The sequence below is a fragment of the Stenella coeruleoalba genome, assembly GCF_951394435.1.
Source record: "Stenella coeruleoalba genome assembly, chromosome: 1".
NCBI lineage: Eukaryota > Metazoa > Chordata > Mammalia > Artiodactyla > Delphinidae > Stenella > Stenella coeruleoalba.
In genome coordinates this window covers 171,541,379-171,558,746 of record NC_137169.1, presented here as the reverse complement: position 1 = coordinate 171,558,746, position 17,368 = coordinate 171,541,379, and the positions used below count along the sequence as shown (strand labels likewise).

The following is a 17,368-nucleotide window of genomic DNA, read 5'->3' as shown; positions in this document are numbered from 1 at the left end:
ACAGGGACTGCCACGGGACTGTAATTTTCTCAAATAAAAAATCTAAACACTAAAATCTGCCAAATTTCAAGAATATGATACAGACTTTTTCAAAAGCGTCCCTTTGGATTTTTAATATACGAAACTTTACAAGTTGAGTGACCCAGGCAGCTAATATCTCTAACACTAAAATTAAAATTCAAGTTTTCTATTCCCATATGAACTCAATGATTAATAAAATACACACTCTGAGACTTGCATAATTAATCACAGATGTGCTTTGTTATAACACCCCACTTTCTATCCTTTATTTAAAGTGAAGTTGTTCCAGTATTAACATTCTCTGACCATTATTTGGCCAAAGAGAAATAAGAAATATCATCTTTAATTTGTATCATACCAGAGATGACTTTTATTCTATTCAAGCCTCTTTCATTAGAAAGCCAGATTTCATACACCATATCAGGGATTTAAAGCTTCCCCACCCATTTACTCTTCATTTTTAAGTAAATTTTTAAATAAAATCTTACTTTGAATAAGACTTTAGGAATTAAACCCCAATTCTATTTATACTAACCTGAATTAGCTGTAGGCAAAGCCATACTTTTAACTCAAATCTCACTTTGTATTACCTCTTAAGAGTCTTAGTTCAGGCTATGTTATTGATATAAAGGAAGTTTTCCACATGCATCTCTTGTGCAGTTCCTCCAAGCATAAAGAGTGGCCCCCAGAGTCTTGTCATTCACTTAAATAAGTCAACTGTATTGGAATGCTTTGCGGAAGGTGTGCCAACCCCAAGGATAACATGGAGAAAGGATGGAGCTGTTCTATCTGAGAATCATGCAAGGTAACAATTCTGGAAAAGGATAAAAAATACTGTAAGAACTGAAATATAAGTTTTAAAATCTTTGATCCAATGCATTATTTGGGTCTTTTCATTCTAAAGTGAGTCTCTTCATCTTAAATCAGGATCAGAATATAGTATTTTAAAAGCATAATTCTTAAAGCTTATGTTCAAAAGGTAATGATTATAATCTATCCAAGATCACAAGCCCATCTGCTATGCACCTTTGCAGAATATCCTTTTTTTTCCACCAAGGGTATTATAAATTTCTGAAGTAGGAAAAGGACTAAAAATGGATTTAACTGGGTATTTTATAATGTTCTCAGTTAAAATGTGCATAATCAGAAAGGCTGATCTGGAGGAACTCACTTGTGATCTTTCTTATAGATACTCCGTCTTGGAAAATGGATTCCTTCACATCCAGTCAGCACATGTTACTGATAGTGGGAGATATTTGTGTATGGCTACCAATGCTGCTGGAACAGATCGCAGGCGAATAGATTTACAAGTCCATGGTAAATGTGCTTTTATGAACAACATCCAATCTTTGGGTCAGATATTCTTTGGTAGCCTAAACCAGTGGGGTCATAACATAAAGACCTTCATATCTAGTGCTATTTAAATGTATTACACTATATTATAAGCAGTGAAGACCCATTATAAAGAGCGTCATCACAACACTGTGTAAATTCACAGAACCTTATTGTATTCATAACTATAAAGCAAGTTAGCAATGATTAATTTCAGTTTGGCAGAGATACTTCGAATGGCATACTATTTACTGAACCTGTTTCTTACTTGGTGACTTCGTTTTAGTTCCTCCATCTATTGCTCTGGGTCCTACCAACATAACTGTAACAGTAAATGTTCAAACCACTCTGGCTTGTGAGGCTACTGGGATACCAAAACCATCAATCAACTGGAGAAAAAATGGGCATCTTCTTAATGTGGATCAAAATCAGAATTCATACCGGTAAGGAATAATTTAACTGGAAAATCCCACCTATTATTTAGAAACATAATTTTTAAAAGAATTAACATTTAAACTCTATCAATGGGGACAGCAAATATATAAAGTATGAAGAATTAGCTAGTATGTAGAGAGCGTATTATTTTTCCTTAATGTAGAATTAGTTTTTCAACCTAAAATCTTATTTCTGAATTATAGGTGCAACTTCTATATTCATAAGTCCTGTAGATAACTGTCTGAGCTCTAAAAAATTAGATTTCCATTCTGCTTTTTTTTTTTTAGTATCTTTTGGAATTTTATAAAGACAAAAGATAAAAAGATCATTTGGTATAAAAGAAAAACTATTCTGTAGAAATAATACAAGTTTTAGTTGCAGAATAAAAATCAAATTTTATACCTTGAAATACAGCATAGGTATTTGGCAGCATGTGGAGGGAGGAAGAACAGCATTTTCTCCCAGTTTTTTGTATTCTTCCAGCTTGACTACCATTGCTCTTAATATGATATCATACTTTTTAAAGACTAACCTTTAAAAAAGTAACTAGGAATTTCTGATACTTTAGATAAGCATCATTTCTTGTATCTCAAGTTAATAGATATCTTGCAGAAGGTTTGCCATAGTACTGAAAGCAAATGTTCTCATAGACCTACCTTAACAAAAATCAGTTCTGATATATCAGGAAATATGAAACTAGGAGTGTTTCACTTGAAACTCTGTTGCTTCTCCCTCTTTCTCACCCTCTTAATCTTTTGGCATTAGTGACTTGAAAGCATATACTATGGGGAAAATGTACAATGCCCTTGAATAAAAAAGCAGGTCAAGTATGTTTCCATTGAATCAAGTCATTTCCATTCATCATTGCACAGTTTGAAGTAAGAATACAGATATTCTTATTTAGATTATTTTAATGTTTTTAGTGTGTTCAACCACTAGAAATTTTAAAGATTTATTGATGTTTCATTTTGATACATATTTTCTTTGATTTTTATTTTATATTGGAGCATAGTTGATTAACAATGTTATGTTAGTTTCAGCTCTACAGCAAAGTGATTCATTAGGTTACTTTAAATAATGTATGTGTATTTACTCAACCTTCTGAACATTTGAAGTGATTCAGATCACTTTAGTTTTGAGTTGATTCAAAGTTAAGGAAAAGACTCTTTGATTTATGTACTATGCATCTCCAAGGTATCCACCACATGTAAGGAGACGTGTGAAGTAGGGAAAGGTGCAAGACAGACAGACTTGTCGTTACCCATCTGTCAGTAGAAATAATCAAATACCAATCTGCAAAGTTATTGTGAAATTTAGAGATGATTAATGTGAAGCATTTGAGATGGTGCCAGGAATGTATTCAATGGCCAATAAACAATGGCTATCATCAGTGTGCTCATTTCACTGTATTTCACCTGGGAGAACATGGTGGATTATGCCATAAGCATTCAGAAAACTCAAGATTCCCTCTTAACACAATCATTCCACACCACTGCTTCCTGCAGACGTCAAGGTTGAGGTCCTCTTAACCCACTGCCATATAAACTTAAAGTCTGATGCATAAAATGATGCTCATTTTAACATGAGGAAAGAGTTCCATTTCCCTCAATTCACAAGATAGTACCACGTTGAACCAACTAGAAACATTTATGAAAATTGATATATAGCACCTCATTACTTTGAAATCTCTCTTCTAGGCTCCTTTCTTCAGGTTCACTAGTAATTATTTCCCCTTCTGTGGATGACACTGCAACCTATGAGTGCACTGTGACAAGTGATGCCGGAGAGGATACGAGAACTGTGGATCTCACTGTCCAAGGTAGAACTGGCTTAGTATGTGGACTGAAAGTTATTATAATGATATCATTCCATCATTCCTCTACTTCACAAGAGAGCTTCCTTTTCCACTGACCAAGCATTCACTTTCAGTGTAGAAAGAGAAGGATATATGAGAAGGCTTTGGAAATCTGTAAGCGTTGGGAACATGTAGTTTTCTTTCTTTTTGTTGTTTTTCTTTTAGTTCCACCTTCCATAGCTGATGAGCCTACTGACTTCCTAGTAACCACACACGCCCCCACCGTGATCACCTGCACAGCTTCAGGAGTTCCATTTCCCTCAATTCACTGGGCGAAAAATGGTATAAGACTGCTTCCCAGAGGAGAGGGCTATAGAATTCTGTCCTCAGGTAAGACCCAGCTCAGTGATTACACAGCTATTGATTGGATTCGTTTTTACTGGATGGCCTTACTTGGACTTCTGCTGCACCAAAATAAAAGAATAAAGTACATCTGTATTCCTGGGCTTAGGCATCTGGGAAAAAATGCACTTAAGAGTGGGGAGGGGGAACTTGGGAAAGGGATAGAAAAAAAGTCTAAAAACAAAATAACAAATAATATATAGGACTGATATGAATGTATTAAGCATGACCACTGGGATTTTATGTGCATATTTACTAAACCTAAGGCTTAACAAATTTACTGGTTGCCTTTGAGTGAACCACACTTCTTTTATTGGCCAAATAGAATGTCCATTCATTCAACAAACATTTAGTACCTAAAATAGGCTAAATACTCCACTGAGTTTCTGAGGATATAAAACTAAGACAAGGTTCTTGCTTTTAAGGTTTCAATAATCTAGCAAGTAGGGCTGGGTGTTAAGTGCTATGATATGGATAATTTTTGAGGGTGGTAGTAACCATCATTTATAGAATTTAAGTATTGAAAATTTTATAATATTAAAGAGAAAAAAATTCACCTAAATGGAAGTATAAGTGATTCACATTTGTGTTTCTGGAAATTCATCCTGCATTGGGGAGGTACACTGGAGATTAAAGTAGCAACTAACATCCTGAGGGTTTATGAGTGTGGGCATATTATTCAAAGAGAATTTGTTTATTTCTTCAGTAGAAGGGAAATAATGAAAGATTTGTTCTCAGGATAGAACTTGGCTTTCAAAGCATAGTATTTTGGCTATCTCAGAAATCTGCATAAACGGGTAGCAAGTAAAATCATAAAATATAAATTAACTACTCTTGGGCTTCCCTGGTGGCGCAGTGGTTGAGAGTCCGCCTGCCGATGCAGGGGACACGGGTTCGTGACCCGGTCCTGGAAGATCCCACATGCCGTGGAGCGGCTGGGCCCGTGAGCCATGGCCGTTGAGCCTGCGCGTCCGGAGCCTGTGCTCCGCAACGGGAGAGGCCACAACAGTAAGAGGCCCACATACCGCAAAAAAAAAAAAAAAAAAAATTAACTACTCTTCAGCACAAAGTACTGTGCTAAGAAAACAGTTTAGAACTTTTCTCAAAATGTTAAACAGTTACCATATGACCCAGCAACTCCATTCATAGGTCCCTACCTAGAGAAATGAAAGCATATGTCCACCCAAAGACGTATATGCAAATGTTCATACAGCATCATTCACAATAGCCAAAATCATAGAAACAATGTAAATGTCCATCAACTGGTGAATGGATAAACAAAATGTGGATAATTCACAGGATGGAATTCTATTTAGCAATAAAATGGAACAAAAATATTGACACCTGCTGCAGCAGATGAAACTCAAAAACTGTGCTCACAGTAGAAGTCAGACACAAAAGCCTTCTGTATGATCCCATCTATATGAAATTTCCAGAAAAGGCCAATATATATAGAAATTAGATTACTGATTGCTTACACTTGGGGTTGAGAGTGAGGCAGGACTATAAGTGGAGTGAGATTTCTTTGGGCATAATGGAAATTTTCTAAAATTAAATTATAATTGCACAACTCTGTAAATATACTAAAAATCATTGTATTGTACATTTAAGTCAGTGAATTTTATGGTCTGTAAGTTTTGCCTAAATAAAGCTGTTAATAGTGATTTTTTAAAAAATACTGTTGTAGGTAAGCACAGGGGGTACAAGTATGAGTACAAGCCATGCACTATGCTAGGGGGCAGACTCACACAAAATCAAAGAGACATGGTTTATCAAACCAGAAAAACAGAGATGCACTGTGCTTGAAAAATTTTTCCTTTTTAGGAGCAATTGAAATATTTGCCACTCAATTAAGCCATGCTGGAAGATATACTTGTGTTGCCAGGAATGCAGCTGGCTCTGCACATCGACATGTGAGCCTTTATGTCCAAGGTATGAAAGGTTATTTATGCATTAAAATTTTGCTGTTGTACTTTTCTAAGTCATGTTTATTCTTGACAGGTGGTACCATCTAGAGTCATAAACCACAGTAATATTTGGGGAATATGAAGCCTGATAGATGTTCTTCAATAGACTAAAGAAAACATACAGATGACAAACCACACAAAACAACCCCTAAATTATTTGTCTTCTTGAATTTTTATGATCTGTTTCTGATTTTAGTCTTTTCTATGGAGTTCTTCTAATGGAAACTGGCTATAGTAACAAGACTCAAAAAATGTGATATGACCTCTATTTGCTTTTCCCTGGGACAATGAAATCACTAATATTTTGGAATTTTGAATTCAGTCATGTGTAACCTCATGGCTACTATAGACATTTATGCTACTAACTAGAGCCTTTGCTTATTTCTGCTGATTGGTTCTTACAGAGCCTCCAGTCATTCGGCCTCAGCCAAGTGAACTAGCCGTCATTCTAAACAATCCCATTTTATTACCATGTGAAGCAACAGGGACTCCCAGTCCTTTCATCACTTGGCAAAAGGAAGGTATCAATGTCATCACTTCAGGTACCGTTTCAATCAAGAAAATAATGGCAATTCAGTTTTATAATTCAGAAGTGGGTATGATTTTTTAATGAAAATAAAAATTCTTCTCACTCTGCTTTTGTAACTATGATATAGGTAGAAGCCATGCAGTTCTTCCTCGTGGTGGCTTGCAGATCTCCAGAGCTGTCAGAGAGGATGCTGGTACTTACATGTGTGTGGCTCAGAATCCAGCTGGTACAGCCTTGGGCAAAATCAAGTTAAATGTCCAAGGTACCTAAATAATGAATCTCTATGTCTTCATTGCAAAGATGCTTATAATAGTGTATATCAAAATTCATATATCTAAAGTAATGATGCCACCATAGTTCTTAATTAACATTCTTAGTTTATATTATCCTATATGTTTTTCTGTTAACCTCATGAAGGAAAAAATTTAGTGCTTGGTTGTTTGGGGGCATTATTTGTATAAGAAAACTGAGGCATCTCATGATATTTTGAATTTCTGTGAACCTCTATTTGGTACTTTCATTGTAGCACATATTTAAGGTGATTTTTAAAACTATTCTCTCTATAATACTACTTTGTATACATTACAAAATACTGGATTGTAATATCCACTTAAAAAACATCATAAATTTTTAAAATTTTAAAGAATCACCAATAAGAGTCATGAAACAAAAAAATAAATCATAATTGCAATTAAACCAGCTTGATGGAAAAAAATATTCTGAAGACAGTGGGGTTTTTTTCACATTTAACTTATATTTTCTTGATGTAATATTCATATCTTACATGCATTGTTTTTGTGGATCAAGACGTGACCTAGAGATGGGTTCCGAGCTGCTCAGTTTGCATGGCTGATTTGAATTTCCTTGTAGTGTGATTTTCTTGTGGTGAATTAATAACTGTAGTAAAGCTCACTTACCTGCAGATTGTAAATCTAATTTATTTGTATTTTTCAACACTTCTTTAACAAGTGTTTATTGGGATAATAAGTAGAAATACATTGACCATTATAGATATGATCCTTTCCTTATAGTGTGGAGAAGGAAAAAAATGAAACTACCAAATAAATGAAATTATGATAAATTCTGACATATGCTATGCAGAGGGAAAACAAAAGGCTGAGATGGAGACTAGTGGGAAAATGTGGGGACCACTTTACACTAGTGGTTAAAGTAGGCTTTAACCTACTGATGGGGTACCATTGGAGCTGAGACCTGAATGATGAGCTAGGATAAGCCATGTAAAGGTAGCAGAGTGTCCAAGGAAGAGCGGGCAGCACGTGCAATGGCCCCAAGGCAGGAAAGGGTAAGAAAAGGAGCGTGCCAGTGTGGCTGACAGTAATGAACCTGGGAAAGCTGGTAAAATGTGAAGGAGGTCAGAAGAGAAAGTGGGACCAGTGCACAGAGTGCCCAAAGGACCAGAGGAGGGGTAAGATTTCCTTCTGTGTGCAATGTTGAAGCCTTTTAATGATTTAACCAAGACTCTTGTTTGGTTTTAGGAAGACCTCTTTTGCTGGTATATAGATAATGATTTCGAGAAAGCACAAGACTAGAGCTGGAAGAGCTAGTAAAGTGCTCTAGGCATCATGTGATACGGTCTGGCTGGGAGTGTGAGTGGGTGTGTGAGTTGCAGGGGAAAATGAACAAGAAGTGGTGGATTCAAGAACTCTTTGGAGATGTAATTGCCAGGATTGCTGATTAATCAGATTGGGAGGTTAGGAAAAGAGAAGAGTTAACGATGTTTCCTGGGCTTTGGGCCTGAGCTAGAGATGGGAGATAGTGCTGTGAGGGATGCAAGGGGAGGAACTGGTTTGGGAGGAAGGAAAGCGTGACTTCTGTTTAATCATGTTAGATGTGGGAAATTATTAGAAATCCTAGCAGAGATGTCAAAAAGTGTTGAATATTTATGAATTCAGAACTCAAGGGAGAAGTATAGTCTAAGATATAAATTTGGAAGTAGTCAGGGTATTTCAGTCTATAAGACTGGATGAGAATTTGGACCAAAAATATCTTAAGGACAAAGCCCCAGGACTCTGCATTGTTAAGAGGTCTGAGAAAAGAGAGAACACTGGAAAAGAATACAAAGGAGAGGGAAGAGATGACACAGGAAAACTAGATGGAGGCTAGGAGAGGACAGTGTTTCAAGAAGGGAGTAGACAGCTTTTTTAATGCAAGCGAAAGGTCAGTTAGGATGATGACCAAGAAATATTCATTGGTTTTGGCAACACTGAGGGTCATAGAAAAGAATTAGTGAGGGTTTTTCCCTTCACTAATTGATTAAAACTATTGATATGAAAAAAAGAAACACTTTTTTTCCAAAAAGAAAAAGAAACACTTTGAACAATTAACAGCATTTCAATATTCCAAAATGGGAAAATGTGGGGACCACTTTACACCAGTGGTTAAAGTAAGCTTTAACAACTGCTTGGTGTGGGAGGGGATACTATTGGAGCTGAGGTGGGTACCACTGGAGCTGAGACCTGAATGATGAGCTAGGATGAGCCATGTAAAAGTAGCAGAGTGTCCAAGGAAGAGAGGGCAGCATGTGCAATAGCCCCAAGGCAGGAAAGGGTAAGAAAAGCTCAGTAGAATATCCTTAGTGTAATCTATTGTAAACACTAGGAATCTGTTGTAGACACTAGGAAGAGAAATTCTAATCATAAGCCCTTCCACCATTTTCTGAAGAAGTGCAAAGAGTTCTATCTCTATACCATCAACCCTTGACCAACATGGTTTGAACCGTGCAGGTCCACTTATACATGGATTTTTTTTCAGTAGTAAATACTACATTACTGTACAATCCAAGGTTGGTTGAATCTGCAGATGCAAAAACCACAGATACAGAGGAGACAAGGATACAGAGGGCCAACTATAAGTTATATTCAGATTTTCAGTAGCACACAGGGTCATCATCCCTAACCCCTGCGTTGTTCATGGGTTAATTGTAATTCTTTTCCATATTCTACTTCTTTATTCCTTTATTCATTAACAAAATACCTTGTTAAGTATGGCCACTGTATATGAGATCATAAGCACTGTAAGAAACGCATGAATAAAAGGATCTTTGAGCAGGTGAACAATTTCCAAACCTTGAAGGGGTCTATTTTGGAAGTTTTAAGTAGCTGATGAATCACAATACATGTATGTTAAAGAAAATACCTCTGTCAACACAGTCTAAGTTTTCTGGACATGAAATCCCTCATGAGTACATGTTTATATCCTTATTTAAAATTGATTATCATTTATATTTGTTAACTAGATAGAGAATAATTTTCTACAATGGGGTCAATGAATTTTCTTTTCCAACGCAAACAAGCTATAGCCATCCTTTGGTGATGATGTGGTAAAGTCAGGGCTTTGTTTCTTGTCAATGTGACTTCACTTTGCTAGAGTAATACTGTAGTGTGTAAATGGTACATTCCTGCTTTTAAGGTAACATTCAAACCTTGTATCTTTTAGTTCCTCCAGTCATTAGCCCCCATCCTAAGGAATATATCATTGCTGTGGATAAGCCCATCATGCTACCCTGTGAGGCAGATGGCCTCCCACCACCTGACATTACGTGGCATAAAGATGGGCATGTAATTATGGAATCAATCCGCCAGCACATCCTCAGCTCTGGAGCTCTGCAAATAGCATTTGCTCAGCCTGGTGATGCTGGCCAGTACACGTGCACAGCAGCTAATGTGGCAGGATCAAGCAGCACGAGCACCAAGCTCACTGTCCATGGTAGGTTGTTTAGCATAAATCATTTTTAGTGTGCTACATGACCATGGCAAAGAAAAAAAACACCAGGAAAAGAAATACGATGAAAATCAAAACAATGTAAAACAGTAATGAAGAGCGGAGTGTGTGTGTTCATGTGGTATGTAGGTACCCTTGCCCTTCAAATATGTTTTTGGTAGGCTATGTTTATTCGTGTGTGCACATATGTGTGTGACAAAGAGAGATTTTATTAATAAAGCCAGGATAATTAATGTGTTGCCAGTCCCCTCATAATGTGATTATTGGGATCTTTTTTTTTTTTTTTTTTTTTTGCGGTACGCGGGCCTCTCACTGTTGTGGCCTCGCCCGTTGCGGAGCACAGACTCCGGACGCGCAGGCTCAGCGGCCATGGCTCACGGGCCCAGCTGCTCCACGGCATGTGGGATCTTCCCGGACCGGGGCACGAACCCGTGTCCCCTGCATTGGCAGGCGGACTCCCAACCACTGCGCCACCAGGGAAGCCCTGGGATCTTTAATTGGGCTTATGAGGAGTCCATTTGTTTTGTTATTCTTATGCTTTACTTTTCAAGTTGCAAGTCATCTTGGCTCAAAACTAATCACCATGTGACCTACATTATAAATGTAATGTGAATCTAATGAGAATTGGAGATCTATTTGATTCATTATTTTCAAGTATGTAGCAAAATATTTACAGGTATATTTGAATAATAGAAAAAATACCATTTTTTCCTTTGCATTCAGACAACTAACAAAATACCTAAAGATCAGCATTGAAATATTTTAGTTGTTATTTTGTTATTTCTTTAATTGTATACTTTTAAGACTAAAGGTAGAATACCTATTAATATCAGTGGTAAGAAACAATAAGTAAATTAAACTATTTCCAACTACTATTTTCAGAGGTAACTCTTGTTTTAATGATGAGTTTCTACTTTTACCCTTTTTAAAAGATGTGTGAAAGCTGGTTTTTATCTTTCAGGTGTATTTGAATTTTCTACAGTTTTATACCTGCTCTCAGTTAATATAATTGAACTAATTAATACACATTAGTCCTTTAGTTTCAAGTAAATAATATTCCTTCTTTCAAGTGTTCGTAGAAAATTTACCAAAATTGACCATACACTAAACAACAAAGAAATTGTTAATAATAATTTAAAAGTATAGGCCACAATTCCTGCCCACAATGCAATAAAGCTAGAAATGTGTAATGAACTTTTAATGCCAAAACCCCAACCCCAGCCATATTAAAAAAGACCATTCTAGTCAACAAGTAGGTCAAAGAATATGGTTTTATTTTCAGATTATTTAGAAAATAATAAAAATAAGGACACCACATATCAAAATGTATGGTGTGTGGCCAAACTATAATCAAATATAAAGTCACAGCCTTAAAATTTTCATTTTGAAAAAGAATGAATTTAAGTAAATGTACTAATGCTGCAACTTTGTAACCATTAGAAGAGTTGAAGTATAAACTCCAAGGAAACCAGAATAAAGGAGATAATAAAAATATAGCATACATTAATGAAAAATGAATATTTGTGACATACCATTCAGCAAAATAGATTTTTGATTTTCTGTATTATCTATTGTTTATGCATATAATCATTCACATAATCTTTGTATATTTACTCATGATAAAAAAATAATTTTTGCTGAAACCAATTGTTCTAAAAAATATCATTAAGATTGATCCATTTCTCAGCAATGTATTTGAATAATTCCAAAATTTATTCTTTTGTGGGAAGTGTATTTTTACTTTTTTGTTTTTTTCTTATTAGCCATCCATTTTATACACATCAGTGTATACATGTCAATCCCAATCGCCCAATTCATCACACCACCACCACCACCACCCTGCAGGTTTCCTCCCTTGATGTCCATACGATTTTTTTCTCTACTTCTGTGTCTCAGTTTCTGCTCTGCAAACTGGTTCATCTGTTCCATTTTCTAGGTTCCACATATATGTGTTAACATACGATATTTGTTTTTCTCTTTCTGACTTCCTTCACTCTGTATGACAGTCTCTAGATGCATCCACGTCTCTACAAATGACCCAATTTTGTTCCTTTTTATGGCTGAGTAATATCCCATTGTATATATATACCACATCTTGTTTATCCATTCGTCTGTCGATGGGCATTTAGGTTGCTTCTATGACCTGGCTATTGTAAATAGTGCTGAAGTGAACATTGGGGTGCATGTGTCTTTTTGAATTATGGTTTTCTCTGGGTATATGCCCAGTAGTGGGATTGCTGGGTCATGCGGTAATTCTACTTTTAGTTCTTTAAGGAACCTCCATACTGTTCTCCATAGTGGCTGTATGAATTTACATTCCCACCAACAGTGCAAGAGGGTTCCCTTTTCTCCACACCCTCTCCAGCATTCGTTGTTTGTAGATTTTTTGATGATGCCCATTCTAACTTGTGTGAGGGGGTGCCTCACTGTAGTTTTGATTTGCATTTCTCTAATAATTAGTGATGTTGAGCAGCTTTTCATGGGCTTCTTGGCCATTTGTATGTCTTCTTTGGAGAAATGTCTATTTAGGTCTTCTGCCCATTTTTGTTTTGGGTTGTTTGTATTTTTAATATTGAGCTGCATGAGCTGTTTATATATTTTGGAGATTAATCCTTTGTCCGATGATTCATTTACAAATATTTTTGTCCCCTACTGAGGGTTGTCGTTTCATCTTGTTTATGGTTTCCTTTGCTGTGCAAAAGCTTTGAAGTTTCATTGGGTCCCATTTGTTTATTTTTGTTTTTATTTCCATTACTCTAGGAGTTGGATCAAAAAATATCTTGCTGTGATTTATGTCAAAGAGTGTTCTTCCTGTGTTTTCCTCAAAGAGTTTTATAGTGTCCGGTGTTACATTTAGGTCTCTAATCCATTTTGAGTTTATTTTTGTGTATGGTGTTAGGGAGTGTTCTAATTTCATTCTTTTATATTAGCTGTCCAGTTTTCCCAGCACCACTTATTGAAGGGACTGTCTCTTCTCCATTGTGTATCCTTGCCTCCTTTGTGATAGGTTAGTTGACCATAGGTGCGTGGGTTTATTTCTGGGCTTTCTATCCTGTTCCATTGATCTATATTTCTGTTTTTGTGCCAGTACCATACTGTCTAGATTACTGTAGCTTTGTAGTATAGTCTGAAGTCAGGGAGTCTGATTCCTCCGGCTCCGTTTTTTTCCCTCAAATCTGCTTTGGCTATTTGCAGTCTTTTCTGTCTCCATACAAATTTAAAGATTTTTTTGTTCTACTTCTGTAAAAAATGCCATTGGTAATTTGATAGGGATTGCATTGAATCTGTAGTTTGCTTTTGGTAATACATTCATTTTCACAATATTGATTCTTCCAATCCAAGAACATGGTATATCTCTCCATCTGTTGGTATCATCTTTAATTTCTTTCATCAGTGTCTTATAGTTTTCTGCATACAGGTCTTTTGTCTCCCTAGGTAGGTTTCTTCCTAGGTATTTTATTCTTTTGGTTGCAGTGGTAAATAGGAGTGTTACCTTAATATCTCTTTCAGATTTTTCATCATTAGTGTATAAGAATGCAAGAGATTTCTGTGCATTAGTTTTGTATCGTGCAACTTTACCGAATTCATTGATTAGCTCTAGTAGTTTTCTGGTGGCACCTTTAGGATTCTCTATATATAGTATCATGTCATCTGCAAACAGTGACAATTTTGCTTCTTCTTTTACAGCTTGTATTCCTTTTATTTCTTTTTCTTCTCTGATTGCCATAGCTGTCCAAAACTGTATTGAATAATAGTGGTGAGAGTGGACATCCTTGTCTTATTCCTGATCTTAGATGCAATGCTTTCAGTTTTTCACCATTGAGAATGATGTTTGCTCTGGGTTTGTTGTATATGGCCTTTATTATGTTGAAGTAGGTTCCCTCTATGCCCACTTTCTGGAGAGTTTTTATCATAAATCGGTGTTGAATTTTGTCAAAAGCTTTTTCTGCATCTATTGAGATGATCATATGGTTTTTATTCTTCAATTTGTTAATATTGTGTATCGCATTGATTGATTTGCATATATTGAAGAATCACTGCATCTCTCGGATAATCTGACTTAATCATGGTGTATGATCCTTTTAATGTGTTGTTGCATTCTGTTTGCTAGTATTTTGTTGAGGATTTTTGCATGTATATTCATCAGTGATATTGGTCTGTAATTTTCTATTTTGTAGTGTCTTTGTTTGGTTTTGGTATCAGGGTGATGGCGGCCTCACAGAATGAGTTTGGGAGTGTTCCTTCCTCTGCAATTTTTTGGAACAGTTTGGGAAGGATGGGTGTTAGCTCTTCTCTAAATGTTTGATAGAATTCACCTGTGAAGCCATCCGATCCTGGACTTTTGTTTCTTGGAAGAATTTTAATCACAGTTTCAATTTCATTACTTGTGGTTGGTCTGGTCATATTTTCTATTTCTTCCTGGTTCAGTCTTGGACGTTATACCTTTCTAAGAATTTGTCCATTTCTTCCAGGTTGTCCATTTTATTGGCATAGAGTTGCTTGTAGTAGTCTCTTAGTATGCTTTGTATTTCTGCGGTGTCTGTTGTAACTTCTCCTTTTTCATTTCTAATTTTATTGATTTGAGTCCTCTCCCTCTTTTTCTTGATGAGTCTGGGTAATGGTTTATCAATTTTGTTTATCTTCTCAAAGAACCAGCTTTTAGTTTTATTGATCTTTGCTATTGTTTTCTTTGCTTCTATTTCATTTATTTCTGATCTGATCTTTATGATCTCTTTCCTTCTGCTAACTTTGGGTTTTGTTTTTTCTTCTTTCTCTAGGTCCTTTAGGTGTAAGGTTACATTGTTTATTTGAGATGTTTCTTGTTTCTTGAGGTAGGCTTGTATAGCTATAAACTTCCCTCTTAGAACTGCTTTTGCTGCATCTCATAGGTTTTGGATTGTCATGTTTTCACTGTCATTTGTCTGTAGGCATTTTTTGATTTCCTCTTTGATTTCTTCAGTGATCTCTTGGTTATTTAGTAACGTATTGTTTAGCCTCCATGTGTTTCTGTTTTTTACATTTTTTTTCCCTGTAATTGATTTCAAATCTCATAGTGTTGTGGTCAGAAAAGATGCTTGATATGATTTCAATATTCTTAAATTTACTGAGGCTTTATTTGTGACCCAAGATGTGATCTATCCTGGAGAATATTCTATGCGCACTTGAGAAGAAAGTGTAATCTACTGTTTTTGGATGGAAAGTCCTATGAATATCAATTAAATCTATCTGGTCTATTGTGTCATTTAAAGCTTGTGTTTCCTTATTAATTATCTGTTCAGATGATCTGTCCATTGGTGTAAATGTAAAAAGTGTAAAAAAGTATAAAAAGTCCCCCACTGTTATTGTGTTACTGTTGATATCCTTTTTTAGAGCTGTTTGCATTTGCCTTATGTATTGAGGTGCTCCTATGTTGGGTGCATATATATTTATAATTGTTATATCTTCTTCTTGGATTGATCCCTTGATCATTACGTAGTGTCCTTCCTTGTCTCTTGTAACATTCTTTATTTTAAAGTCTATTTTATCTGATATGAGTATTGCTACTCCAGCTTTCTTTTGATTTCCATTTGCATGGAATATCTTTTTCCATCCCCTCACTTTCAGTCTGTATGTGTCCCTAGGTCTGAAGTGCGTCTCTTGTAGACAGCATATATATGGGTCTTGTTTTTGTATCCATTCAGCAAGCCTGGGTCTTTTGGTTGGAGCACTTAATCCATTCACTTTTAAGGAAATTATTGATATGTATGTTCCTATTGCCATTTTTTTAATTGTTTTGGGTTTGTTTTTGTAGGTCCTTTTCTTCTCTTGTGTTTCCCACTTAGAGAGGTTCCTTTAGCATTTATTGTAGAGCTGGTTTGGTGGTGCTGAATTCTCTTAGTTCTTGCTTGTCTGTAAAGCTTTTGATTTCTCCATCGAATCTGAATGAGATCCTTGCCAGGTAGAGTAATCTTGGTTCTGGTTCTTCCCTTTCATCACTTTAAGTGTATCATGCCAGCCCCTTCTGGCTTGTAGAGTTTCTGCTGAGAAATCAGCTGTTAACTTTATGGGAGTTTCCTTGCATGTTATTTGTCATTTTTCCCTTGCTGCTTTCAATAATTTTTCTTTGTCTTTAATTTTTGCCAATTTGATTACTATGTGTCTCAGCGTATTTCTCCTTGGGTTTATCCTGTGTGGCACTCTCTGCGCTTCCTGGACTTGGGTGGCGGTTTCCTTTCCCATGTTGGGGAAATTTTCAACTATAATCTCTTGAAATATTTTCTCGGGTCCTTTCTCTTTCTCTTCGCCTTTTGGGACCCCTATAATGCGAATGTTGTTGCGTTTAATGTTGTCCCAGAGGTCTCTTAGGCTGTCTTCAATTGTTTTCGTTCTTTTTTCTTTACTGTGTTCAGCAGCAGTGAATTCCACCATTCTGTCTTCCAGGTCACTTATCCGTTCTTCTGCCTCAGTTATTCTGCTATTGATTCCTTCTAGTATAGTTTTCATTTCAGTTATTGTATTGTTCATCTGTGTTTGTTTGTTCTTTAATTTTTCTCGGTCTTTGTTAAACATTTCTTGCATCTTCTCAATCTTTGCCTCCATTCTTTTTCCAAGGTCCTGGATCATCTTCACTATCATTATTCTGAATTCTTTTTCTGGAAGATTGCCTGTCTCCATTTCAGTTAGTTGTTTTTCTACGGTTTTATCTTGTTCCTTCATCTGGTACATAGCCCTCTGCCTTTTCATCTGTCTGTCTTTCTGTGAATGTGGTTTTTGTCCCACAGGCTGCAGGATTGTAATTCTTCTGGCTTCTGATGTCTGCCGTCTTGTGGATGAGGCTATCTAAGAGGCTTGTGGAAGTTTCCTGATGGGAGGGACTGGTGGTTGATAGAGCTCAATGAATCTTTAATCTGCTTGTCTGCTGATGGGTGGGGTTCCCTCCCTGTTGGTTGTTTGGTCTGAGACGACCCAACACTGGAGCCTATCCAGGCTCTTTGGTGGGGCTTATGGCAGACTCTGGGAGGGCTCACGCCAAGGAATACTTCCCACAACTTCTGCTGCCAGTGTCCTTGTCCCTTGGTGAGCCACAGCTGCCCCCCACCTCTACAGGAGACCCTCCACCACTAGCAGGTAGGTCTGGTTCAGTCTACTATGGGGCCACTGCTCCTT

General features: G+C 36.5%; 1 protein-coding gene across 18 annotated transcripts in view; it reads left to right on the top strand.

Moving 5' to 3' along the window:
* Nucleotides 1-17,368, top strand: part of HMCN1 (hemicentin 1) — an 883,583-nt gene that overhangs the window by 764,970 nt on the left and 101,245 nt on the right. For all 18 annotated transcript variants that reach the window (XM_079903114.1, XM_079903100.1, XM_079903116.1 and 15 more), the window contains 9 exons: nucleotides 682-826; nucleotides 1,211-1,338; nucleotides 1,640-1,796; nucleotides 3,486-3,607; nucleotides 3,809-3,973; nucleotides 5,810-5,917; nucleotides 6,357-6,494; nucleotides 6,609-6,743; nucleotides 9,938-10,207. In XM_079903114.1, coding sequence (XP_079759240.1) covers nucleotides 682-826; nucleotides 1,211-1,338; nucleotides 1,640-1,796; nucleotides 3,486-3,607; nucleotides 3,809-3,973; nucleotides 5,810-5,917; nucleotides 6,357-6,494; nucleotides 6,609-6,743; nucleotides 9,938-10,207 — 1,368 coding nt within the window. The remainder of the gene's footprint in view (nucleotides 1-681; nucleotides 827-1,210; nucleotides 1,339-1,639; nucleotides 1,797-3,485; nucleotides 3,608-3,808; nucleotides 3,974-5,809; nucleotides 5,918-6,356; nucleotides 6,495-6,608; nucleotides 6,744-9,937; nucleotides 10,208-17,368) is intronic.